This window comes from Phyllopteryx taeniolatus, unplaced genomic scaffold (genome assembly GCF_024500385.1).
Source record: "Phyllopteryx taeniolatus isolate TA_2022b unplaced genomic scaffold, UOR_Ptae_1.2 contig_82, whole genome shotgun sequence".
Classification (NCBI taxonomy): domain Eukaryota; kingdom Metazoa; phylum Chordata; class Actinopteri; order Syngnathiformes; family Syngnathidae; genus Phyllopteryx; species Phyllopteryx taeniolatus.
In genome coordinates, this window is record NW_026903800.1 from 46,929 (window position 1) to 72,749 (window position 25,821).

A 25,821-nucleotide genomic window follows, 5' to 3' on the forward strand; every position below is an offset into this window, starting at 1 on the left:
CAATGACCATTGTGCAAAGGGCGCCGAGACTTCAAGCGAGTAGGTGCGATAATCTGGGACAACGTTTATTGTGCAAATGTAGATTCTCTTCAAGTGTGCAATTGGAGCAGATGCTACTAGCATGAGTGGCCAGTATTGGTCAACAACAGATATGCAAATAGTGCAGCGTGGCGAGACTACTACAATGAGTGCACGAGTCATATATAATTGTCTTCTTCCAGCTCCTTCCCCCAGGCAAGTGCTATCGAACAATGCAAACAAAAACTAGCAGACATTCCAACACTTTCGTCCCGCTTACCGTTAACTTCTTAAACAGTTCACTTACAATTGCATTGTAACATGCTGCAATTTGTCTTGAGATTGTTGTCCCATCTCTGTCGGGCCAATTATACATTATTCGTGCATTCACTGTAGTAGTCTCGCCACTCTGCACAATTTGCATATCTGTTGTTGACCAATACTGGCCACTCATGTGGTTGAGAAGTATCTGCACCATTTGCACAATGGACACTGTTCCAGATTATCGCACTACGATTCGCTTTATACTGCTTAAATTTCTCGAAGTCTCTTCACGTTTTGCAAAATTGTCACTGTACCAGATTATTGCTCGATCAGTCATTTCAAATTGCTCTAAATTGCTAGAGGACTCTGCATCATTTGCACAATTGTCAAAAAATAAAAAATAACACAAAATTTGCATTGACATGACCACATTACCGCTAACCTTTCATTGCTCAGTGATTCTCTGTACTTTGGTCTCATGTGATTATGTCTCCAAAGTATTTTCTGTCAAATGGCTATCCGTTATCGCACGAGAGGGGCTCCAAGTACCGGAGACAAATTCCTTGTATGTTTCTGACATACTCGGCAATATAGATTCAGATTTTTATTCTGCTGATTCTGAATTTACTCTATCTAATCTACTCCTTCTAATACTGCCATTCACTCGACTGTAATGTATTCCTCGGAAGTGGTTCGGGTTCATAAACCGTGGCTTTGAGGTCCACACAATAATGTGCAATAATTACGTATCATTTAAAGATCCATACCTTCGTATCCTTAGCCTCGAGCGAATTAAAAGCACTGATGTGATAAAATCGTGACGTATCACGTGATACTAATATATATATCTATATATATAGATATATATATGTAGATATATGTGTGTATAGATTTTTTTTTTTTTTACTGTCGGAAAAGGAGATACGGGATGTTTAAAAAAGGTACGTGAAGATTCTGTCTCCTAATAAAGATATGGTAAGTCATAAGAGAGAGAATGACTGCATTATAATTTAGGTCAACCACCGATAAGAAAACGATTCCACGAGAATCTAAAGTGAAAAAGCTTACAGCACCTGGAATTCCCAGGCGGTCTCCCATCCAAGTACTAACCAGGCCCGCCCCTGCTTATCTTCCGAGATCAGACGAGATCGGGCGTTCTCAGGGTAGTATGGCCGTAAGCCACATGGTTACCTGAAAAGCAACATTTTATATTTAAAAATATCAAATTTCGCTTAAAAATATCGAGCGGATCGCGTCATTTTTTATTCTCCAATTGTTGGCTGGTCTATTTTGGAGTTTTTTGTGTGGATGATGCAAACTCATTCTCAACACTACAAATATGTGATCAGATCATAGATTTTGAAAAGTTAACACACGAGAGAATTTGAGATCTTGCACGGTTCCAAAACTCAGACAAGAGCATGCAAAATCCTCTTGGACCCTCCACATCCTGGTCACCAACTCTTCAGAAACAGAGTCATCTTTATTTGCCATGTATGTCCAAAAAACACACAAGGAATTTGGTAGTTGGAGCCACTCTCGTACGACAACAGACAGTCAATTGACAGAGAACACTTTTGAGACATAAAGACGTTGACAAAAAACAGTCACTGAGCAATTAAGGGTTGCTAGTTATCTGGTAATGCCGGTTCATTTTTTTTGACAAATGTGCAAAAAGATGCAGAGTCCTCTAGCATTTAGAGCAGTTCGAAAGACTAATATTGCATAGGCCGGTGCAATGTCCATTGTGCAAAGGGCGCCGAGACTTCAAGCGAGTAGTGCGATAATCTGGGACAATGTTTATTGTGCAAATGTTGCAGATTCTCTTCAATCAGTGTGCAATTGGAGCAGATGCTACTGGCATGAGTGGCCAGTATTGGTCAACAACAGATATGCAAATAGTGCAGCGTGGCGAGACTACTACAGTGAGTGATATACGAGTCATATATAATTGTCTTCTTCCAGCTCCTTCCCCCAGGCAAGTGCTATCGAACAATGCAAACAAAAACTAGCAGACATTCCAACACATTCGTCCCGCTTACCGTTAACTTCTTAAACAGTTCACTTACAATTGCATTGTAACATGCTGCCAATTTGTCTTGAGATTTTTGTCCCATCTCTGTCGGGCCAATTATACATTATTCGTGCATTCACTGTAGTAGTCTCGCCACTCTGCACAATTTGCATATCTATTGTTGACCAATACTGGCCACTCATGTGGTTGAGAAGTATCTGCACCATTTGCACAATGGACACTGTTCCAGATTATCGCACTACGATTCGCTTTATACTGCTTAAATTTCTCGAAGTCTCTTCACGTTTTGCACAATTGTCACTGTACCAGATTATTGCTCGATCAGTCATTTCAAATTGCACTAAATTGCTAGAGGACTCTGCATCATTTGCACAATTGTCAAAAATAAAAAATAACACAAAATTTGCATTGACGTGACCACATTACCGCTAACCTTTCATTGCTCAGTGATTCTCTGTACTTTGGTGTCATGTGATTATGTCTCCAAAGTATTTTCTGTCAAATGGCTATCCGTTGTCGCACGAGAGGGGCTCCAAGTACTGGAGACAAATTCCTTATATGTTTCTGACATACTCGGCAAATATAGATTCTGATTTTTATTCTGCTGATTCTGATTGAATTTATCTAATCTACTCCTTCTAATACTGCCATTCACTCGACTGTAATGTATTCCTCGGAAGTGGTTCGGGTTCATAAACCGTGGCTTTGAGGTCCACACAATAATGTGCAATAATTACGTATCATTTAAAGATCCATACCTTCGTATCCTTAGCCTCAAGCTAATTAAAAGCACTGATGTGATAAAATCGTGACGTATCACGTGATACTAATATATATATATATCTATATAGATGTATATATGTAGATATATGTGTGTATAGATTTTTTTTTTTTTTTACTGTCGGAAAAGGAGATACGGGATTTTTAAAAAAGGTACGTGAAGATTCTGTCTTCTAATAAAGAGATGGTAAGTCATAAGAGAGAGAATGACTGCATTATAATTTAGGTCAACCACCGATAAGAAAACGAAGTGAAAAAGCTTACAGCACCTGGTATTCCCAGGCGGTCTCCCAACCAAGTACTAAACAGGCCCGCCCCTGCTTAGCTTCCGAGATCAGACGAGATCAGGCGTTTTTTTTTTTTTTTTATTATCAAAAAATTCATTATTTACAATATGTACATGTGATCAAACAAAAAGTGAGGTGACCAGTCTGTGAAACTCTCACAAGGCCATTGTTTTTTGCGATACAGTCCACAAAACGGCTGGCAGAGAAGGCATGTAGGAGAGTAAAGTGGGATTCAACTTGAGCCTTGAAGATCGCCCAATGATCGCCGGTGCCCTTGTCATGCAAGTAGATATTCCTCGTGACGATGACCGTGTGACGAGCAATGGCCAGAAGTAACCGGATGGCTGGTCTATTGATGGCCTGCAATGATACTGATGACGAGAAAGATGATGAGACGAAACCAAAAAGGAAAAACCCGACATTATGATCACCAGCCTCACGTGCCACCGGGTGGGGAAGCCTCAGGCCCAGCCTCCTTGCGAGGAGATCCTCCAACCTAGAACGGAACTCACGGACGGCTCTGCACCCGAGGACAAGATGTTCGTAGTCCTCGGGTGCCTCTTTACATACCATACAGTCTCTGCCATAAACGCTAGGAGAAATTGCATTGAGTGTTGTGCAAGGGAATATGATTCTGTGTCGTAATTTGAAGTCAGTATTACTGACCTTTGGTGCGGTGTACCAATTGAACATGTTGGCCCAGATGGATGTAATGGTCAGTGCAGGGAATGTCCGTGTCCATGTGCGTTCCGCTGCAGGTCTCCGGAACACTCCGGCTATCAAAACCCTGTAAAGTCGTTTTGTGCTACACTCCGACAAACCAAAAAACCTTGTCCCGTCAACCAGCACAAAACCTACATCCCGATCCGCCCCCGGGTCCCCTCCAGAGGATGAACCCGTCCAGAAAAGACCCCCAATTCCGTAGTATGGATTCCCTGATTCTTCCAGCCAAGCGCAAAACACCCGCTCTGCGGAAGAGGACTCCCCGCGACCGGAACAGAGTCCGAACCCCGACAATGTCATAGTTCCCGCTCCCATCTAATAAATCCCCAATAGTACTTATTCCTGCCCTCTCAAAGGTATCGCTGAACATTCTCTCCCCACTCCCTGGCCCTCCGCCCATGAGATCGGGGTTGAACCTCAGCGGAATTTTCAGCAATTGTTGCAGCGACTTTGGCTCTGCTCTCACCCATGGCCTGAGCGACCACCACGCCTCCAGAACCTCCCTCTCAAAAGGATCTTGGGCGGGGAACAATGACCTCGGCAACATTTGACATAGGTTAAAGTCACCATAATTCCCCAACCCTCGCAGGGTGGGTATAACAAAGTCCTTCCACGGGGCTGTGAAGGACAAGTCCAAACATTTCTTGATGATTTTGAGCCTTAAAGATTTCTTCTTCGTGTCTATGTCGATCAACCCCAAACCACCCGCTCCATGATCCCCTATCAGCGTAGCATGACTCACCAGACCCTTTTCTCTCTTCCACATGAAACGACTGAAAATTGCCTTTAGCTTACTGAAAATGTCACCAGGCAAATCAGTAACAGTCAGGGCATGTACCAACTTTGAAATACACAAAGCGTTTATTACTAGGACTTTACCTTTCAGGGTTAGATTTCTCAACCTCCATACGTTAAGTTGACTTTCTATTTTATTCAAAATGTTCTCCCATGTTTTCCTATTACATAGCCTCCGCAAGCTTACCTAACAAGACTCCCAGAACTTTGTAGCTGTTCTCGGCCTCACGAAAACCCCAGGTGCTAGGAGTAGCCTGCAACGCACCAAACACAGCCATAGTCGTCTTATTTGTATTTATCTTTGCGCCAGAGGCCTGGCAGTAAACATTCAGTTCATGGAGAGCCATTTTAAGACTCTCTACATCCCTGACTAACAAATTTGTGTCATCTGCATATTGAATAATTCTAACTTCATTGTTTGCTGGTGTCAGAATACCCCTAATTCCATTATTCTGCTTGAGCAGGGCAGCCAGCGGTTCCGCCACAAGGCTGTAAAGCAGTGAGGACAAAGGGCATCCCTGCCTCACCGACCTCCCCAGCCTCACAGGGCCCGTCAGCAACCCATTAACTTTGATTCTACTAAAAGCACTCAAATATAACCTCTGAATCCATTCTATGAAGATTTGACCAAAACCAAACTTCTTTAAAACCAACCATAAGAAATCGTGCTCAACTCTGTCAAATGCTTTCTCAAAATCAATGCATACATGGATCCCACGCGTGTCATTCATCCGTTTAATCAAATATTTTAGAGTCAAAATTGTGTCAGCAATTTCCCTGCGTGGTATACCATATGTTTGTGTTTCTGAAATAATGTTGCCTATCACCACTTTAAGCCTATTCGCTAAAACCTTCGCGAGGACCTTGTAGTCACTGTTCAACAAACTAATGGGCCTGTAATTCCCAAGATTTGTACGGTCCCCCTGTTTAAAAATCAGTGAGACAATCCCTTCGCTGAAAGTCGGGGCAACCCGATCGAATGTCTGCATACTTGTAAAAACCCTGTGCAATATGGGCGTGAGTTGGCTTACAAACGCTGTGTAAAATTCAGCAGTTATTCCATCCCTCCCCGGGCTTTTGTTTTTATTTAAAGACAATATAGCGCTAAAAACTTCTGCCTCAGAGATGGGAGCATCACACAATTTCATATCCTCTTGGGTCAAAGCCTTATTTAAAGCACCCACTGCCTCCAGAGCATTATTACGTGAGGTGCGTTGTGATGCAAATAAATCTCCGTAAAAACGCTCCACTTCCTCCAAAATGTCCCCTACATCCGTTAGCACCTTATTTGAACTTTCCGACACTAAAGAATTAAAATAGGCTTTACTCTGCTTTGCTTTCTCGAGTCCAAAGAAAAAAGCAGTGGAGCGTTCCCCTTCCACTGCGTATTGCGCCCTCGCCCTAAGGACCGCACCTCTACATTTTTTAATTTCCATTGACTCCAATTTATTCCTCAGCAAGAACAGCTCAGGGTTTACTGGTCCTTGCCGGTGCGCGGCAGCTGTCGTAATCTCCAGTAACCGATTTCTTACGGCCCTCTCCTCCAATTTCTCTAACCAGTTTTTCTTTTTACAGTAGCTTATAGTTATCTTTTTAACCCTCGTTTTAAAACTCTCCCACCAGTCTATAACGTTGTCAACACATTCAAGCTCCATCTTAGCCAAGCCAAGGAGCCCGCTCACCCTGGAAACGTAGCAATCATCCTTCAGAAGGGAGTTGTTTAGCACCCAAAGCCCGCCGGTCCTCCGACTTCCCCCAAGTACCAGTTCAACGGAGAGCAACGCGTGGTCACTCTGACTCGACCATGTGTACAGTGGCCTGTCCAGATTCTGCACAAGAGAGGCTGATGTTAAACAGAGATCGATGCGTGATTGCTTCAGTTCATTTTGGACAACCTGCGCCCTGGAGAAAACTGGCCGACTTAGATTTAAAGTCCTCCAGATTTCTACCATATTATTACCGGTCATCAGATCTAAAAGACAATTCCTGCTAACATCAGTCCTAAAAACATTATTTACACTGACATCCAGTTTGCTGAGATATGTATTGAAATCACCAATCAACAAGGTTCTATCAGTCACAAAGGAGAATACATGCAGGAAAATGTCCCACCTATCTAACTCCACATTGGGAGCGTAAATGTTAATCAATCGGAACTTCAACGGTCCATCATATTCGACCACAATGAATCTCCCCTGATTGTCAGCATGCACTAGGGTGGGATAACCCAAGGGGCCGCATTTCGTCAAAATGGCAACCCCACAAGATCTTGATGTGCCTAATGCCACGTGAAGCGAACCAAGCTTCATATTTTCTATTTTCTTAATGTGCTCGCCCTCCCACCAAGTTTCTTGCAAGCACAAAATATCCCACTTGGTGTGGCACATAATGTTGTGAATTTTATGGTCACTACGAAGACCACAGGCATTTGCTGACACCAGGAGAAAATTCATCATAAGCAAAAAACGAAAAGATGGACGCGTCGAGTCTACTTACTTTTTTTAAGCCCGCCCTTCCCAGTGCCTTCAGATTGCCGTTTCTTCCGCTCCATCACATCAATCTCCATGCCTTCATCTGAGTCCAGGACTGGTTCTAGGGTGGCAGAGGAACGGGTGATACGAGGGGGGAATAGCTGTGACACGGGAAAACGCGCCAGCCGCTCAATCGAAACATCCCCTCCTGAGAGCCCAGTCTGATTCCTCCCCTCACTGTTCTGTGAGGTGCCTCCCTTCTGAATAGAAGACACAGACTGTATTTGGTCTTTCCTCCGCTTAGGACTTTTAATCGTCGGCCTAGGAGTACGCCTAAATTCAACAGTCGCCTCCTCCTGTTCAGGGGCAGAGAGTGGAGACGGCCCAGCACTCACCCCCATCTCAGGTTCAGCCTCTGCCACCCAGGCATCAGGGATAGGGATTTCCTCCCCTCCCCCCCGTTCAGGAGTAGGGCGAGGAACAATACCTCCAGCCCCCACAGTCACAGGCGCCTCCACCAGCAAACGTGTCAAAGTTGATTCCCCCAGACCAGCAGCCACCGATCCAGACGAAACAGGGAGGATGGAAGACTTGGCATCAGCACCCCGGGTACAAGGCATCCCCCCATCTAATTTCCCCTTTTCACAAACACAAAGGGGAAAATATTGCCTGCATGTAGCACACCTTTGCGAATTGGGCACCTGACACTCGCGGGCATAATGCCCCTGGACTCCACATTTCCTACACAGAAACTCGGGACAGTCCCTGTACACATGGCTGGGAGAGAGACACCCTCGACAAACTTTAACCTGTCGATCGTGAATAACACGAAAGTACTCCGGACCTGCCGCTGTGACAAACCTAGCCGAGTAAGGCAGAGACTGTACAGTGGTGGTGAATTTTACCTTCACAAACCTTGTGCCGTCCGCGATGTCCGTTCCCGGCCACATTCTCCTCCTCACCTCAGAGACCGCTGAAACTCCCCAAGCCTGTAGTTTCTCCAGGATATCATTATCCTCTATATAAGCTGGCAGCCCCATAAAAGAAACAACCAGCTCATCAGAGGTAACTTCCCTGCCATGAATTCTGGCACTCCCAATACAAAATCCATCAAGCAGTTTCTCCTTTGCATTGACAGAATTAACAGTCACTTCATATTTATCCTTTGCAATAACCCTGCATGCTGTAATGCTCCCACATACTTCAGCCGTTCCCCTAATTAATATTAATGGAGTAATGGCATCACCATTGTCAATTTCAAGAATTAAAGTTAACTCTTTCTCATACCTTCTTGTCACGACATTTTTATTCACCACACCACTGCAACCCGTCAAACCTTCTCCTCGCCCCGAATCCATCTTGTTCACCTGCTTCGTGTCCTTAAGCCTGTCCTGACCAACAACCAATCCGTCCATTTGACCTGAAAGGGTGAAAAACAATTAAGACAAAACACTCCTCCACAGCGGGAAGCTGGGAGGAGGAAAAAGGTCACAAACAAAAAAACAAAACCCAAAACAAAAAGCAAAAAGCAAAAACCAAAAAAAACAATCAAAAAACACAAGTAACAGGTAGCCAGAGGAGCACAGAGCTCCTGCTGCCTGTACTGCTCATGCTCCACTAACGAGTGCAGCTGTGCCAAACCTCCACGCCTGCAGCCACTCTACCACACAACGAGCCTTCTCAGGGTAGTATGGCCGTAAGCCACATGGTTACCTGAAAAGCAACATTTTATATTTAAAAAATATCATATTTCGCTTAAAAATATCTCGAGCGGATCGCGTCATTTTTTATTCTCCAATTGTTGGCTGGTCTATTTTGCATTTTTTTGTGTGGATGATGCAAACTCATTCTCAAGACTACAAATGTGTGATCAGATCATAGATTTTGAAAAGTTAACACACGAGAGAATTTGAGAACTTGCACGCTGCCAAAACTCAGACAAGAGTATGCAAAATCCTCTTGGACCCTCCACATCCTGGTCACCAACTCTTCAGAATCAGAATCATCTTTATTTGCCATGTATGTCCAAAAAACACACAAGGAATTTGTCTCTGGTAGTTGGAGCCGCTCTCGTACGACAACAGACAGTCTATTGACAGAGAACACTTTTGAGACATAATGACGTTGACAAAAAACAGTCACTGAGCAACTAAGGGTTGCTAGTTATCTGGTAATGCCGGTACATTTTTTTTGACAATTGTGCCAAAAGATGCAGAGTCCTCTCGCATTTAGAGCAGTTCGAAAGACTAATATTGCAAAAGTCCGGTGCAATGACCATTGTGCAAAGGGCGCCGAGACTTCAAGCGAGTCGTGCGATAATCTGGGACAATGTTTATTGTGCAAATTTTGCAGATTCTCTTCAATCAGTGTGCAATTGGAGCAGATGCTACTGGCATGAGTGGCCAGTATTGGTCAACAACAGATATGCAAATAGTGCAGCGTGGCGAGACTACTCCAGTGAGTGCACGAGTAATATATAATTGTCTTCTTCCAGCTCCTTCCCCCAGGCAAGTGCTATCGAACAATGCAAACTAAAACTAGCAGACATTCCAACACCTTCGTCCCGCTTACCGTTAACTTCTTAAACAGTTCACTTACAATTGCATTGTAACATGCTGCCAATTTGTCTTGAGATTGTTGTCCCATCTCTGTCGGGCCAATTATAAATTTTTCGTGCATTCACTGAGACTACTACAGTGCATTCACTGAGACTACTACAGTAGTAGTCTCGCCACTCTGCACAATTTGCATATCTGTTGTTGACCAATACTGGCCACTCATTTGCTTGAGAAGTATCTGCACCATTTGCACAATGGACACTGTTCCAGATTATCGCACTACGATTCGCTTTATACTGCTTAAATTTCTCGAAGTCTCTGCACGTTTCGCACAATTGTCACTGTACCAGCTTATTGCTCGATCAGTCATTTCAAATTGCTCTAAATTGCTAGAGGACTCTGCATCATTTGCACAATTGTCAAAAAATAAAAAATAACACAAAATTTGCATCGACATGACCACATTACCGGTAACCTTTCATTGCTCAGTGACTCTCCGTACTTTGGTCTGATGTGATTATGTCTCCAAAGTATTTTCTGTCAAATGGCTATCCGTTGTCGCACGAGAGGGGCTCCAAGTACCGGAGACAAATTCCTTGTATGTTTCTGACATACTCGGCAAATATAGAGGATTCTGATTTTGATTCTGCTGATTCTGATTGAATTTACTCTATCTAATCTACTCCTACTAATACTGCCATTCACTCGACTGTAATTTATTACTCGGAAGTGGTTCGGGTTCATAAACCGTGGCTTTGAGGTCCACACAATAATGTGCAATAATTACGTATCATTTAAAGATCCATACCTTTGTATCCTTAGCCTCGAGCTAATTAAAAGCACTGATGTGATAAAAGTGTGACGTATCACGTGATACTAATATATATATATATATATATATATATATATATATATATATATATATATCGATACATTTGTGGATAGATTTTTTTTTTTTTTACTGTCGGAAAAGGAGAAACGGGATGTTTAAAAAAGTTACGTGAAGATTCTTTCTCCTAATAAAGAGACTGTAAGTCATAAGAGATAGAATGACTGCATTATAATTTAGGTCAACCACCAATAAGAAAACGATTCCACAAGAATCTAAAGTGAAAAAGCTTACAGCACCTGGTATTCCCAGGCGGTGCCCCATCCAAGTACTAACCAGGCCCACCCCTTCTTAGCTTCCGAGATCAGACGTTCTCAGGGTAGTATGGCATTAAGCCACATGGTTACCTGAAAAAAAAGCAAAATTTTTTATTTAGAAAATATAAAATTTCGCTTAAAAATATCAAGCGGATCGCGTCATTTTTTATTCTCCAATTGTTGGCTGGTCTATTTTGGATTTTTTTGTGTGGATGATGCAAATTCATTCTTAACACTACAAATGTGTGATCAGATCATAGATTTTGAAAAGTTAACACACTAGAGAATTTGAGAACTTGCACCCTGCCAAAACTCAGACAAGAGCATGCAAAATCCTCTTGGACCCTCCACATCCTGGTCACCAACTCTTCAGAAACAGAATCATCTTTATTTGCCATGTATGTCCACAAACCATACAAGGAATTTGTCTCTGGTAGTTGGAGCCGCTCTCATACGACAACAGACAGTCAATTGACAGAGAACACTTTTGAGACATGAAGACGTTAACAAAAAACAATCACTGAGCAATTAAGGGTTGCTAGTTATCTGGAAATGCCGGTTCATTTTTTTTTGACAATTGTGCAAAAAGATGCAGAGTCCGCTAGCATTTAGAGCAGTTCGAAAGACTAATATTGCAATTGTCCGGTGCAATGACCATTGTGCAAAGGGCGCCAAGACTTCAAGCGAGTAGTACGATAATCTGGGACAATGGTTATTGTGCAAATGTTGCAGATTCTCTTCAATCAGTGTGCAATTGGAGCAGATGCTACTGGCATGAGTGGCCAGTATTGGTCAATGTTAAATATATTGTAGAAGTTATCATTTATTTGCTTCACTTGCATTAGTATTATGGACCATTTTGAGAAAGGGAGATGTCTCGCCTTCAAGATGACTCAGTAGGAATCATCAGAGAGAAGGACGTGGCCGGGATGTGGCAGGTGTTGGTCCCATGTTTTCACCTTGAAACCCTATCCTTAGTGTGTTGTGTCTTGTAGCTTAGTACGTTATGTCTTGTAAACTTAGAAACCTCCCTATTTTCAAATAAATGCAGGAGTGACAGGAGAGCTTGTTTAGAGCGTGTTGAGAGACTGTGATCTGAACAATCTCCCATAAGCTCTCCTCATGAGAAAAAGAAACGAGTGTCTTCATTCCTTTTGTGTCTATTTTTTATAATGTTGGGTAAGATAAATCCAACATTAAATTGGTCCTTCGAGCCGGATGTCAACACACCCGAGGATTCCAGTTGTGGAGCCGACTTCCAGTTAAGAGACCGTGGCCAAGGCAAGTAAGACCCTTTATGGGACTGGTCTTCGTTCTCCTCAACTGGGATCTGAAGGTGGACGACAATCCACAGGATTGAAGACGACTGGTGAATTAAATTTAAAAACATTTTTTTAGGAAAAAGGATTAAAGAGTGAGTTAATTGCGCGACGAAGAAGTCTGCGGCAGAATAAACCTTGTGTAATACGAGTCACTGGCAAGTGGTAAGAGGGACGGCGGAGTCCGACAAATTCCGCGAGGACGGCGGAGTCCTGTACGTACTTAAATTCCGTGTTTCTGTGTTTCCGTGTTTCTGTGTTTTCGTGTGTTTATAAAAACGTTACTAATATCGTGTGAATTTGTAAAAGTATGAATGTATAAGACTGGATTGTAAGTGACAACTGGGTTTGGAAGCAGAGGCAAGAATCCTCCGCCCCGTTTGGGGTAGAAGCTTGAGGATTACCAAAACTCAGACATTGATTGTCACACTGTCATTTTTGAATAAAGTCAGTATTAAGGCCACTCTAGGTGCAAATAAACTGACTTCCAAATTCACAAAAATGGGAATAAATAACAGTAAAACGGATCCAAAAGTAGGCCTAACGTGTAAAGATTGGAAATATGTTCAACTCAAAAACCCTTCCAAAATAAAACATTTAAACACGTGGATAACCAAATACGGTTTCGCTGCCCAGCTAAATTCGCAAAAATTAGTTCAACTTCGAAACGAAATAAAATGTCGACCCAAAAATGATATATCACAAATAGAAAAAGATGGATTTGACAACTTACTCTTCTGGCTAAACATGGCGTCTCAAAGAGAAAAAGGAAGGGAGAAAAAGAAGGACTTAACAAATGAACAAAAAGAGCAGGAAGGTAGGGATAAAAATATGTTGTTTCAAAGACAGGAAGATGACGAGACAGGACCAATGGTAAGAATTAGCGAGAAAAAGATGATTGAAGAAAGGTGTAAAAAAAATGAGGGAACAAAAGCATCAGCACCCTTGTACCCGGTTTTGCCACCTCATGAACTTCCTCCAACTCAAGAGTCAGAAACTCAACCAAATTTTACGATCAGGAGGGGTACAAATGAATTGGTCTAAAACTATGGGAGAAACATTTTCTCCCATTCCCCAAATAACAAATGTAACCTCAGACGAGGGAGACATGGATTTATATCCAATGATTGAGGTGGCAAATCCAAATGTACAAGAGGACCACAAAGAAACTATTTTGGTCTATAGGACCTGGACTAATGAGGATGTGAAAAAGGCCGTAGCCGGCATCACACCTTATCAACAACAGTTAAAAAATGCTTTACATGCGAATTCGAAAGAACACATTAACAGATGGGTAGATAAACATTGGATAAACCTAGCAACTGGCCCTCTGGAGGAATATGTTAATCATGCCCTCCACGCAGAAAGAGTGTTAGGACAAAAAAAAAAGAAGATAGATGTCTTCCTCAACGAAGGAGCAGAAATATACTATCAAGGCAGAAAGAGAGATAATTTTAGAGGACGCGGCAGAGGCCGTGGGAGAGTAAAATATGGTGGAAGTCGAAATTATTATACCGTCTGTTGGTGCTGTGGAGACAAAGGCCACATTGCACGTGAATGTCCTAAAAAAAAATAATAATAAAAGAGAATACGGACAAACTACCGCATGACTAAGCCAGCCTGCTTCCCAACTCAACAAATCCTCTTGTGGAAACATTACAGAGAATGAGGAGGTGGATTTCAATTTACAGGACATTCTGAGTTTGGACACTGAAAAACCTGAAATAACCTTGTCAGTAAATGGGAAAGAAATGAAATTTCTTTGCGATACAGGAGCATGTAGGACTGCATGTCGGGAAAAGATTCCAGGTTCCAAACTATCGGGACATAAGGCAATAGTTAGATCTGCAAATGGACAAATTACTTTTGCCATGGAACTTGAGCCTGTGTGGATTAGAGACCCACAGGGGAGAACTTGTAGAATGCCCATTTTCGAAGTCCCGGAGTGCCCTGTGAATTTGTTGGGAAGAGATGGCTTATTCCAACTAGGACTTGTACTCAAACATGAATTAAACATAAATTAAAAAGAGAGGACCTCTATGTAATACTGGAAAGCAGAGAAAGTACATTCTATTACACAATCGATATCCCAGACAAACCACCGTTAAACATGGGAAAGGCCCTGTTGTCTGCAGCCTTGCAGCTTATCACAGAAGTAGAAGATAAAAAAATAAAAAATAAATGTGATGAGCTGCATATAACTGTGGTACAAAAACACACAAGGGCCAGACCTAGGATATGAAAACAAGGTACGACATGCGACACCTGATAAAATTACTGTAGATTATCTGTACTCAGACAATGAAGCAAAAGTCGCGGCAGGAATTATTTTACCAGACAAATTAAAGGAACTGTATAAAAATACAAGTGTCCCACATATTTCATTGTGCAAAGATTATGAGTCACAGTGGAAACATATGGGAACATTAGTAAAACAAGGACAGGAGACAGATGATTGGCAGCAAATAGAGAACAAACTGGAATACAGTGCATCAACTGGTCTAATTAGAAAGGCGATGTTTTGGACAATACAGGGTGATGAAGGGAAACACATGCATCCTGTTTGATTAGACCAAATGATTCTCACTGAAATTGATGAAGAAATATTGAAAAAAGTTGCAAAAAAAAATACAATTATTGTCCACGGGACCATTTGATGTAGGCCTTATTAAAGGGGCTTTACCAGTACAAATTAGACCCAAAACAGAATATAGACCAGGGATTCGTCAATATCCATTAAAACCAGATCAGTCGGTTGGCGAATGGTGCAAGATTTACAGGCAGTAAATTCTGCAGTAATACAGAGAGCAGCATGCGTACCAGATCCACACACATTGTTAAATTCATTGAAACCAGACGCTACTGTGTTTACAGTGGTGGACATAAGTAATGCTTTCTTTTCTGTACCAGTAGAAAAGAACAGTCAATTTTGGTTTGCATTCACATTTGAGGAAAAAATATATACATTTACTAGATTACCACAAGGTTACTGTGAAAGTCCAACCATTTATTCACAAGTAATGAGAACAAGCATGTCTAAATTCACTCCCGCAGGAGGGAGCCAAATTTTACTATATGTAGATGATGTGCTGCTGGCATCTCCAGATGGAGAGACATGCATCAAAGATTCATTGGCCTTACTGCATCATCTAGCAGAAGAGGGACATAAAGTTAACAAAAATAAATTGCAATGGTGTAAAAAGCAAGTCAAATATCTAGGCCATAATTTAAGTGTAGGAGGAAGGACTATATTAGAAGACAGAAAAGCTATAGTCTTAAATAATCTTAAACCGCAGATGAAGAAACATATAATAATCAATTTTAGGTCTGACAAATTATTGTAGAGCATGGATTCCAAACTATGCAGAAATTGTTGCACCATTGTCAAAATTAATGTATGAAGACAACCTTAAAATGACATCATCTGTTTAATGGAGTACAGAGGCAGAAAAGGCCTTCTGTGCCATTAAACAACATTTGGTGTCCAGTACTGCGCTGGGCCTTCCAAATTTAATGATAAAACATTCATTCAAATGGTAGATTGTAAAAGCTATTACATGACCTCCGTACTTACACAACTATACGGTGATAAGCTATACCAAGGGCTTATTTTTCGACTAAATTGGACAGCGTGACGTGTGCATTACCGCATTGTGTCAGAGCAGTTGTGGCAGCCTTGACGGCAGTAGAGAGCAGTTCCACAATTGTGTTATTTCATCCATTAACTCTTAAAGTCCCACATACAGTGTCTGCTCTCCTATTGCAAATGAATATGGCGTTTTTATCACCTGCAAGACATTTATCTTGCATGGCCATCTTGCTGTCACAACCACATTTGACTGTTGAGCGATGCACAACCTTAAATCCAGCCACACTAATACCCTTACTTGATGAAGGCACGCAGCATGATTGTCAGGAATTGGCTGAACAAGCTGCTGAATTAGTAGCATTAACCGAGGCATGCAAACTAATGATAAATAAAGATGGTACAATCTATACTGATAGCCAATATGAGTATTCCACAGCAAGAACGCAATTATTGGGAAAAACAAAGTGCAAAACGATAAAATTAAATTTACATTAGCAAAGAAAAAACAAAAAAAAACAAAAAACCTATTCAAATGGGCTGCTATATTGAGCCATGCTGTGTCACATGTCTCAACCGGAGGGATGGTGGCACAGATAGATTGACACTTTACAGCCCTAAAAATTCGCAGAAAGAAACACGTGGGTTCATTTAACACACTGTAAAAGAGTCATTTCAGCTGAGTACTCAAATAGGGAAGGTGAGCAAAAGTCTGATAATGGAGCGGGAGCAGATGTGTAGATTCTGAAAACGCTTGCTGGTCAGTGAAGAAAAAAGACACCAACCCTTTCAGTGAGAACTCAGCAGCAAGGCACGCCCACGTTGGTTATGAGATTTGATAGGTTGTTACGTAGCAACTTTGGCTACTATGGTGTTGGTTTTGTTTATGTGGTACATGGGACGTCCCACCCTAAATGATAAACCCAATTTTTAAGATAGAAAATCACCTACCAACTGGACCAATATGACGAACCCATTAATACAAAATTTTTGAATCATTAACTCGTATCAAAAGGAGTACAGCTGATGACCAGAACTGTGGGCATGGCCTCCAAACGCGGCAAAACGGTTTCATATTTTGTGCCCCCAAAATCAAACTGCTTTAATCATAATTCCATATGCGCCTCTCACCAAAGATGCTCAAGAGAATGGGCAGAATTGGGGATTTGGATATGACTGGTATGCAACTATAGGTTTTGGATGGGAACACCTCATTGGTGAAACAGGTTATGATTGGTCCAGTTGGTCACTAAAAATAGCAAAAGAACATAGAAAGAAGTTTAACATAAGCAAAACGGCCCATAGTTTAATATTGAAATACAAATCAAGTCACCCAGTGTGTTTGATGGTGAGCTTGTGGGCATATTCTGGCGGAAAAGATCCCCACTTCCAAGTAGCATTGTGTTATAGGAACCGTGTTAAACCAGAAATGCCATTGAAAACTTCAAAGAAAGTTGGACAAATTTTAATGGTTAACAACATAACTACTGATGATTGGTTCCTTGTTGTCACAGGAGTTTCAGGACAAAATAACAATTGGTTACTATTGATGGAACAAGCAGCAAATGTAGCGAGAAAAGATTGTGTAGTTTGCATGGGTCCCAGGCCTTTGTTGCGCATAGTTCCGGCACAATGATCACAAGATTGTATTATTCCATTAATGAACGCTACTGTACCAACTGAGAGGTGTAAATCATGGGATCCTATATATCCCGTAACAAAAGCAGATAAACACAAACCAATGTGTTCTACTTTAGTAGCACCAAATAATTTCACTTGTATAAACATGATTAGTAAACGAAAAAAATTAGGACCACTGAACGACACACAGTGTAAAGTAACCTTAAAGGTCGGACCAAATTTTGTGCCAGTATCACGGAGCGACATCTGGTTGTGGTGCGGAGATGATAGACTGTTTGATAGATTACCTAAAGATATATCTGGATTGTGCGCTGTTATAACTTTGACATTGCATGTGTCAGTATACCCTATGCCTGTTCAAGATTTAATGGAAAGGGCACCAATGTTTTTGTCCAATCTAGAACATAGACAAAAAAGGGATTTATCCTGGCAGAGGCAAAACATACATCGACGCCATAGGTGTTCCTCGTGGGGTTCCTAATCAATACAAATTAGCTGACCAAGTTGCAGGAGGATTTGAATACTTCATATGCTGTTGGTGTACGATTAATAAAAATGTTGATGGGATAAACTATATCCACTTCAATGTACAGAGATTAGGAAATTGGACTCAGAGTGGGTTGGAAGCTGTGCACGAGCAGCTCAAGGACGTTCCAAAACCGCATAGCTGTCGACATGCTCCTCGCAAGAGAGGGAGGTGTTTGCGGTATGTTTGGAGAACAAACAATACTGCTTCAGATGGTAGCTTGACCAGAGCCATCGATGGTCTACGGACCCTCAATCAACACTCCTTGTGGGACAGCTGGATGGATGTTTTTGGTAAATACAAAAACCTAATTTCACCAATATTGATATCAATTGCTGTTTTTGCAGCCATTCTGACATTGTGTGGATGTTATTGTAGCCCATGCATTCGGGCTTTAATCAGTAGATTAATTACCACAGCAATTACCCCCACATGGAACCGTATGGAGCAGATTTATCCTTTATTGGAGGTTGATAATGATGACGATGATGATGATGATGATGTTGTTTTACCTGATTTGTTTCCTGATCCAGGTGATTACGATGTTTAAACTACAACATTCATGTATGACAAGTTTACTCTGAGTGTAAATGTATTTGTTTCATAAAAATGATTCTACAGTTAAAAAAAAATCGAAATGAAGTGACTGTAAAATGATATGAGAATTTGTGCAAATACATGATAAACAGGAGGGAAATGTTAAATATATTGTAGAAGTTATCATTTATTTGCTTAGCTTGCATTAGTATTATGGACCATTTTGAGAAAGGAACATGTCTCGCCTTCAAGAAGATGACTCAGCAGGAATCATCAGAGAGAAGGACGTGGCCGGGACGTGGCAGGTGTTGGTCCCATGTTTTCACCTTGAAACCCTACCCTTAGTGTGTTGTGTCTTGTAGCTTAGTACGTTATGTCTTGTAAACTTAGAAACCTCCCTGTTTCAAATAAATACAGGAGCGACGGGTGAGATTGTTTAGAGCGTATTGAGAGGCTGTAATCTGAACAATCTCCCATACGCCCTCCTCATGACAAAAACAAACCAGCGTCTTCATTCCTTTTGTGTCTATTTTTTATAATGTTGGGTAAGATAAATCCAACACAGACGAATTTAAGGTGGAGGTGGGACTGCATCAGGGATCAGCCCTGAGCCCCTTCCTGTTAACAGTGGTGATGGATAGGCTGACAGATGAAGTTAGACTGGAATCACCGTGGACCATGATGTTTGCAGATGACATTGTGATCTGCAGTGAAAGCAGGAAGCAGGTGGAGGAACAGTTAGAAAGATGGAGGCATGCACTGGAAAGCAGAGGAATGAAGACTAGCCGAAGTAAAACAGAATATATGTGCATGAATGAGAAGGGTGGTGGGGGAAGAGTGAGGCTACAGGGAGAAGATATAGCAAGGGTGGAGGACTTTAAATACTTGGGGTCAACTGTCCAGAGCAATGGTGAGTGTGGTCAGGAAGTGAAGAAACGTGTCCAAGCAGGTTGGAACGGGTGGAGGAAGGTGTCAGATGTGTTATGTGACAGAAGAGTCTGCTCGGATAAAGGGCAAAGTTTATAAAACAGTGGTGAGGCCAGCCATGATGTACGGATTAGAGACAGTGGCACTGAAGAGACAACAGGAAGCAGAGCTGGAGGTGGCGGAAATTAAGATGTTGAGGTTCGCTCTCGGGGTGACCAGGTTGGATAAAATTAGAAATGAGCTCATCAGAGGGACAGCCAAGGTTCCATGTTTTGGAGACAAAGTTAGAGAGAGCAGACTTTGATGGTTTGGACACGTCCAGAGGAGAAATAACGACTGTATTGGTAGAAGGATGATGAGGATGGAGCTGCCACGCAAGAGCGAGAGGAAGACCAAAGAGACGGTGGATGGATGTCGTGAGGGAAGATACGAGGGTCGTTGGTGTTCGAGAGGAGGATGCAGGCGATAGGCTTACATGGAAAAGGATGACGCGCTGTTTTTTGAAGTTGAAGTGACAGGATTCCTGGTTTTCACCTCGGCGGCCCAGGTTTGACTACCGTTTTGGGAATGTTCGTTGAATCGCTTCTGAACTCTACCATTTAGACTTTGTCACCTCGTATGGTAACATTACCTGAGTTCTAGTATTATAGCATGGATCTTCACCCAGGGAACCAGGTCAATATGAGAGTATTTTTTTACCCAGCATTCCAGCAATTTGGCTGTTCATCCAGAAAACTTCCGATTGAGCTTGGGGGAAAAACACAACAAAGGTGTTTCCCAGATGGCCAAGCGTTTCAGGATTCTTGGTTTTCACCCATGAGGCCTGAGTTTGACTCTGGGTTTGGGAACGTTCTCTGAATTCCACCATTTGGGCTTTAACAGCATGTCGAAAAATTCCAGTTAGGGTAAATGTTCAATATTTTGGAAAAAAACAAAGGATTTTCCCATAGGGTTAAGCGGTCAGGTTGCTTGGTTTTCACCCAGGAGGCCTGAGTTTGACTCCTGGTTTGGGAATGTTCCCTGTTTTCCACTATTTGGGCTTTGATCAAGCAGAAAATTTCTAATATTTTGCGCTTTGAAAAACTGGCAGACCCACGTGTCCCATATGGTCTGGTGGTCAGGATTTGTGGTTTTTATTGGACTCCTACTCCCAATATGGGAATGTAACTTTTGTTTTGGCCTGAGCGTATCAATTGGAAAGAAGACCCAGCATCACATGTCCCATATGGTCTAGTGGTCAGGATTCCTGGTTTTCACCCAGGTGGCCCGGGTTCGACTCCCGGTGTGGGAATGTTCCTTCGACCTCTCCTGATCTCTCCCATTTGGACTTTGATTAACACTTGGTAGGGCAACATTCCCTTAATACTGGTAGTGTTGCATGGATATTAATCCCAGTGTGACTCCCTTTATGAGAGCTATTTTTTACCCTGCATTCCACCATTTTAGCTTTAACATTCATCAGCAAAAAAATAATAAATAAAAAAAAGCGCTTTGGGAAACGTTCAATATTTTGGGAAAAAAACAAAACAAAACAAAACAAAGGAGTGGCCCATATGGGCAGGCAGTCAGGATTTCTGGTTTTCACGCAGGTCTTCTGGGTTTGACACCCAGTATGGGAATGTTCCACCGTTTGGGCTTCGATCTTGATGCAGAAAATTTCCAATATTTTGCGCTTGGAAAAAAAAAACTCAGAAAGAATAAGTGGTAACAATAATTTGAACTCACACCAATATGTGTCTCATATGGTTTTTACCCAAGTGGCCTGGGTTTGACGCCCAGTATGGGAATGTTCCCTGAATCTCTTCTGAACTCTATTATTTACTGTCAACTGGAAAAGTAACTACCTGACTTTCAATATGATGGCATGGATCACCCAGGGAACCAGGTCCGACTCCTAGAATGAGAGCAATTTTATACACTGCATTCCACCAATTTGGCTTTAACATTCATGCAGAAAACATCCGATTGAGCTTGGGGAAATGTTAAATATTTTGGAAAACAAAACAAAGGCTTTTCCCATATGGGCAAGCAGTCAGGAATCCTGGTTTTCACCCAAGTGACCTGGGTTTGACACCCAGTATGGGTACATTTCCTGAATTCCTCCATTTGGGCTTAGATTTTCATGGAGAAAATTTCCAATATTTTGTGCTTGGAACTCTCCCATATACATCTCCAATATTTTGGAAAATAAAAACAAAGCACTTGTCCCATATGGGCAAGCAGAATTTGTAGTTTTCACCCAAACAGCCTGAGTTCAACTCCTCGTATGGGAACATTCCCTGAATTCCACCATTTGGGCTTTGACTGGGATGCAGAAAATTTCAGAGAGAATAAGTGGTAGAGACACCAAATGTGTCCCATATGATGTGGCAGTCAGGATTACAGGTTTTCACTGGTCTCCTACTCCCAGTATGGGAATGTAATCTGAATTATTTTGTTTTGGCATTGGAAATTGAAAGGTAAAGAATTTCCCAAAAAATAAATTCAACACACACCATAATGTGTCCCATATGGTCAAGGAGTCAGAATTTCTGGTTTTCATCCAGATAGCTGGGGTTCAACTCCCGGTATGGGAATGTTGCTTGAATCTCTCCTGAACTCTACCATTTGGACTTTAATTGAGCCATTGTATGGTAACGAATGGCGTTGCTATGTTTTGCAACAAATAGTTTGCGATGGTCTTGAGACCAGTCAGTGTCTTGACTCCCACCTTGGCAATCAAACCTTTTTGTAGGCCATCAATTAGGACTGAACCAGCTGATATTCATTTGCATTGACAAGAGGCTGGATTGCTGTTTGTTTATTGATAAATAGGCACATATCTAAGCTTCTGAACGTTTGCTGAACAACATTTGAACAAGCCAGTTAAATACTGGGAGAATTAGTCTGTTTGGATGAGAGCAAACTTGAACTGTTTGGTAATGCACACCACGTTTGGAGGACAAATGACACTGCACATCACCCTAAAAACACCATACCAACAGTTCGGAGGTGGGAACTTGATGGTGTGGGGATGCTTTTCTCAAAATGGGACTGGTAAACTTCATATTATGGAAGGAAGAATGAATGGGCAAATGTGCCGAGACGTTCTCGACAAAAATCTGCTGCCACCTCGGAGGATGATGAAAAAGAAACATGGGGGGTCATTTCAACAGGATGATCCAAAACATACTGCCAAGAAACTCTCAATCGTTTTCAAAGAAAAACAACAGCTGTTCAGATGGCCCAGCCAATCACCTGACTTGAATCCAATCAAAAATGTATGGAAAGAACTGAAACTCAAGGTCCATAAAAGAAGCCCTCGGAAAACTTTGAGATTTGAGGACTGCTTGTGTAGAGGAATGGACCAAATTGACACCAGAGCAATGCATCCGACTCATTTCTTCATACATGAGCCGTCTTGAAGCTGTCATTGCAAACAGAGGCTTTTGTACAAAGTAATAAATAAATACCAGTTGGCGTTTTCAATACTGTTTTCCCTCTGGCATTTCACATTATTACACACAACTCATTATCTGATCTTATTTGTTCTACTTTCTTTGTATGTATGGCTTATTGGTGAAATTTTCACGTCAATAGCACCTTTGGAAATATATTTAATGAGAAAAATGGTGACGTGTTTTGGCAAATCTTTTTCTGACAGAATAAGTCAGGAAGCAATCTTGTCTTTGTGGGTTTTTATTACAAAAAAAAGAAAGAAAAGTGTTTGCAAAGAGAGGTGGATAGCCCATGGGAAGGGGGAAGGGGGGTTTTATTGTGGATGCTATACAGTTCAGATATTGCACAATCTATAATAGCCATGAGTTCGCATTTGTTAATATTCCAGCATAAAACAGAAGCCCTTGAGAAACTGCAAATTATATTAAAGGCTGCAGAGATTTGGCTTTCATTTTTCCAAAAAAGTGGTGAATCATCCGCAAGTTGAGTCAAGATGAATTTTTTTACCAAGGAGAGAGATACCTTCAACAGCACCATTTTTAATATGATATGCCATGAGCTGTGCCACTGTCAAAAAAAGATATAGAGATGCAGGACAAACCTGTATAATACCTCTAGAAAGCTCAAATCTAGGGGATGTGCCACCTGATACTTTGATGGAGCTATTGCTGTTCTCATAGAGGGTTTTAATGGCGGAGCAAAAATAATTACTAAAGCCAAATTTATTTAATGACTGCAATATGAACTGATGCTCCACTGTATCATATCATAAAATTTAAGAATAAAATAAAGCCATTATCCTCCAAAATTTAAGAATAATCCAAAATGTCAATAACTACCGTATTTTCACGACCATAAGGCGCACTTAAAAGTCTTAAATTTTCTCCAAAATGGACGGGGCGCCTTATAATGGGGCGCACCTTATGTGTGCACCAAAATCTGTAAATGTTGTTGTGTGACTTTGATGAGTGCTCCGCTTGACTGACTGGGAGCATTTCCTGCCAACACGCTGCTTATATTAAGGAAAGTGACTGAGGACAGCATGCGGACGTTAAACGGGGAAGGGTGCGCGTGAAAGAGGACGCTAAAGGCACGCCCCCAATCGGTATATAGCGGCGGTATGTGCATTGTGCAAAACAACATCGGTTTGGCTAAGGACCCCCGAAAATGGCACCTACGAAGAGACACGCTTACGAAGCACAGTTTAAACTGCAAGCTATCAGTTACGCGGAGGAACATGGGAATCGAGCAGCCACGAGAGAATTCAAGATCAACGAATCCATGGTTCGCAAGTGGAGGAAGCAGGAAAACGAGCTTCGCTAAGTCAAGAAGACGAAGCTGATTTTCCGCGGAAACAAGGCGAGGTAGGCCGAGCCGGGAGAAGCATCTCTACAGTCACCATTCGACCGAGGGCAATAACTTGGAGCTTGCAATCATTCCGGGAGGCTTGACGAAGGTGTAAACAGGGCGTTCAAATGACGACAATGACGAGTAGTGGATACAGCAAACACATAAACTTCTTAGTGGCAAACACTGGAACATAGTTGTTATAGTTGTGATAGTTGTTTTTGTGAACTTTATTAATTTAGACTTTTTACTTTACGCCGATCTGATCGGTGTTACCAGTATCGGATGATAAGTAGCATTTTATGCTGATCAGCTTTCATGTCATAAGTCGCCGATCCGATCAATGACGTCATTGATCGGCTCCGCACACGATTTTTAACTCCGCGTCTTCGTCGTGTATGAATCCAAAAGATTAATTTTTATTTTTAGCCTTGTCACGTGTCTTGTTGCACAGTACTGTAACTATCTGACGGCCAATAAAGTTTTTCAATCTTGTCGGTGAAAAAACACGTCGTCGGTGTGGGACTATTGTGCAGTGTTTCAGACAAACCACACGTAAGTTATTTGCAATCTGAAATACGTCGTGGGGAACGTCATTTAAATGCTTCAACACAACAAATTTGTTCAAGCACCTGAAGAATGTACACGAGGAGCATGCCGTGTTCAAGCAACGCAGCGTGGGGTGGTTGGGGGTCGATAGTCAAACGAACTTAAACTCTGGACAAAACCCTTCCATATAGCCGGGACATTGAGAAAGTTAGAGTAAGCATGTCATTCACAGTATTTATTAAAGTAATTTAATTGCAATAGAGTAATTTAATTACAGTAAGTTAGCATCCATTATTTTTGTCCTGTAATGTTGATTTGACCTAAACTTATGTCAGCGGCCAATCCTTGAATGCCCCCTAGAAGTCATTGGTGTTTTAACTTTTGTCTAAAATACAAGAGAATAATTTGAGCTGGGACGGCTTCAGCATGCGCGCAACCCTTGTGAGGATAAGCTGTACAGAAAATGGAAGGATGGATGGATGGATATCAAACTCATCTGTCTTTCATATGAACCTTAAATATAAATATAAACTAGAACACACAACATGAGAACAGATTTACCAAACTGTGTGTTTGTCTTTTTGTGTCTTGCAGACATCACTGAAGATCTTCGTACTGTTGGATTGTTCTATTTGTACTCATGAAGCTATGTTCCTTTCTTTAACAATTAAGTTCAATTTCCAAAACATCCAAGGCCAGAGAGAGGGGTGCCCACATTTTAGGATGACTCCCTTTTTTTTCTTTATAGCACCCAAGGTAGATTACTTAAGAATCATGGTTTTAGGGTGACTCCCCTTTTCTGATAACACCCAAGGCCAGAGGTACCTTCTGCTAAACATATATCTAAACCTTCTGCTGTACAGTCATAACGAAA

At 41.7% G+C, this 25,821-nt stretch overlaps 1 protein-coding gene and 2 non-coding genes across 6 annotated transcripts; 1 reads left to right on the forward strand and 2 right to left on the reverse strand.

Moving 5' to 3' along the window:
- Positions 1-1,343: 1,343 nt before the first annotated feature.
- On the reverse strand, positions 1,344-1,462 carry LOC133474015 (5S ribosomal RNA). Its single transcript, XR_009787323.1, has one exon. It is a non-coding gene; the product is annotated as a 5S ribosomal RNA (ribosomal RNA).
- Positions 1,463-5,080: 3,618 nt separating this feature from the next.
- Positions 5,081-11,172, reverse strand: LOC133474009 (uncharacterized). Of its 4 annotated transcripts, XR_009787318.1 has the most exons (4): positions 11,060-11,172; positions 7,769-8,793; positions 7,399-7,494; positions 5,081-6,731 (listed from the first exon to the last, which is right to left on the reverse strand). XR_009787318.1 is itself a non-coding variant. In XM_061765400.1 (3 exons), exons 1-3 carry the CDS (start codon positions 11,082-11,084, stop codon positions 7,453-7,455), a joined length of 1,092 nt encoding a protein of 363 aa, XP_061621384.1. In that variant the 5' UTR covers positions 11,085-11,172; the 3' UTR covers positions 5,081-7,452. The 4 variants fall into 4 exon arrangements, 3 of the variants coding, with proteins under 3 accessions (XP_061621384.1, XP_061621381.1, XP_061621383.1); XM_061765400.1 differs by having other exon boundaries at positions 5,081-7,494; XM_061765397.1 differs by having other exon boundaries at positions 7,399-8,793.
- A 9,660-nt stretch (positions 11,173-20,832) lies between these two features.
- On the forward strand, positions 20,833-20,904 carry trnae-uuc (transfer RNA glutamic acid (anticodon UUC)). The gene has a single exon. It is a non-coding gene; the product is annotated as a tRNA-Glu (tRNA).
- The last annotated feature ends 4,917 nt before the right edge of the window (positions 20,905-25,821 follow it).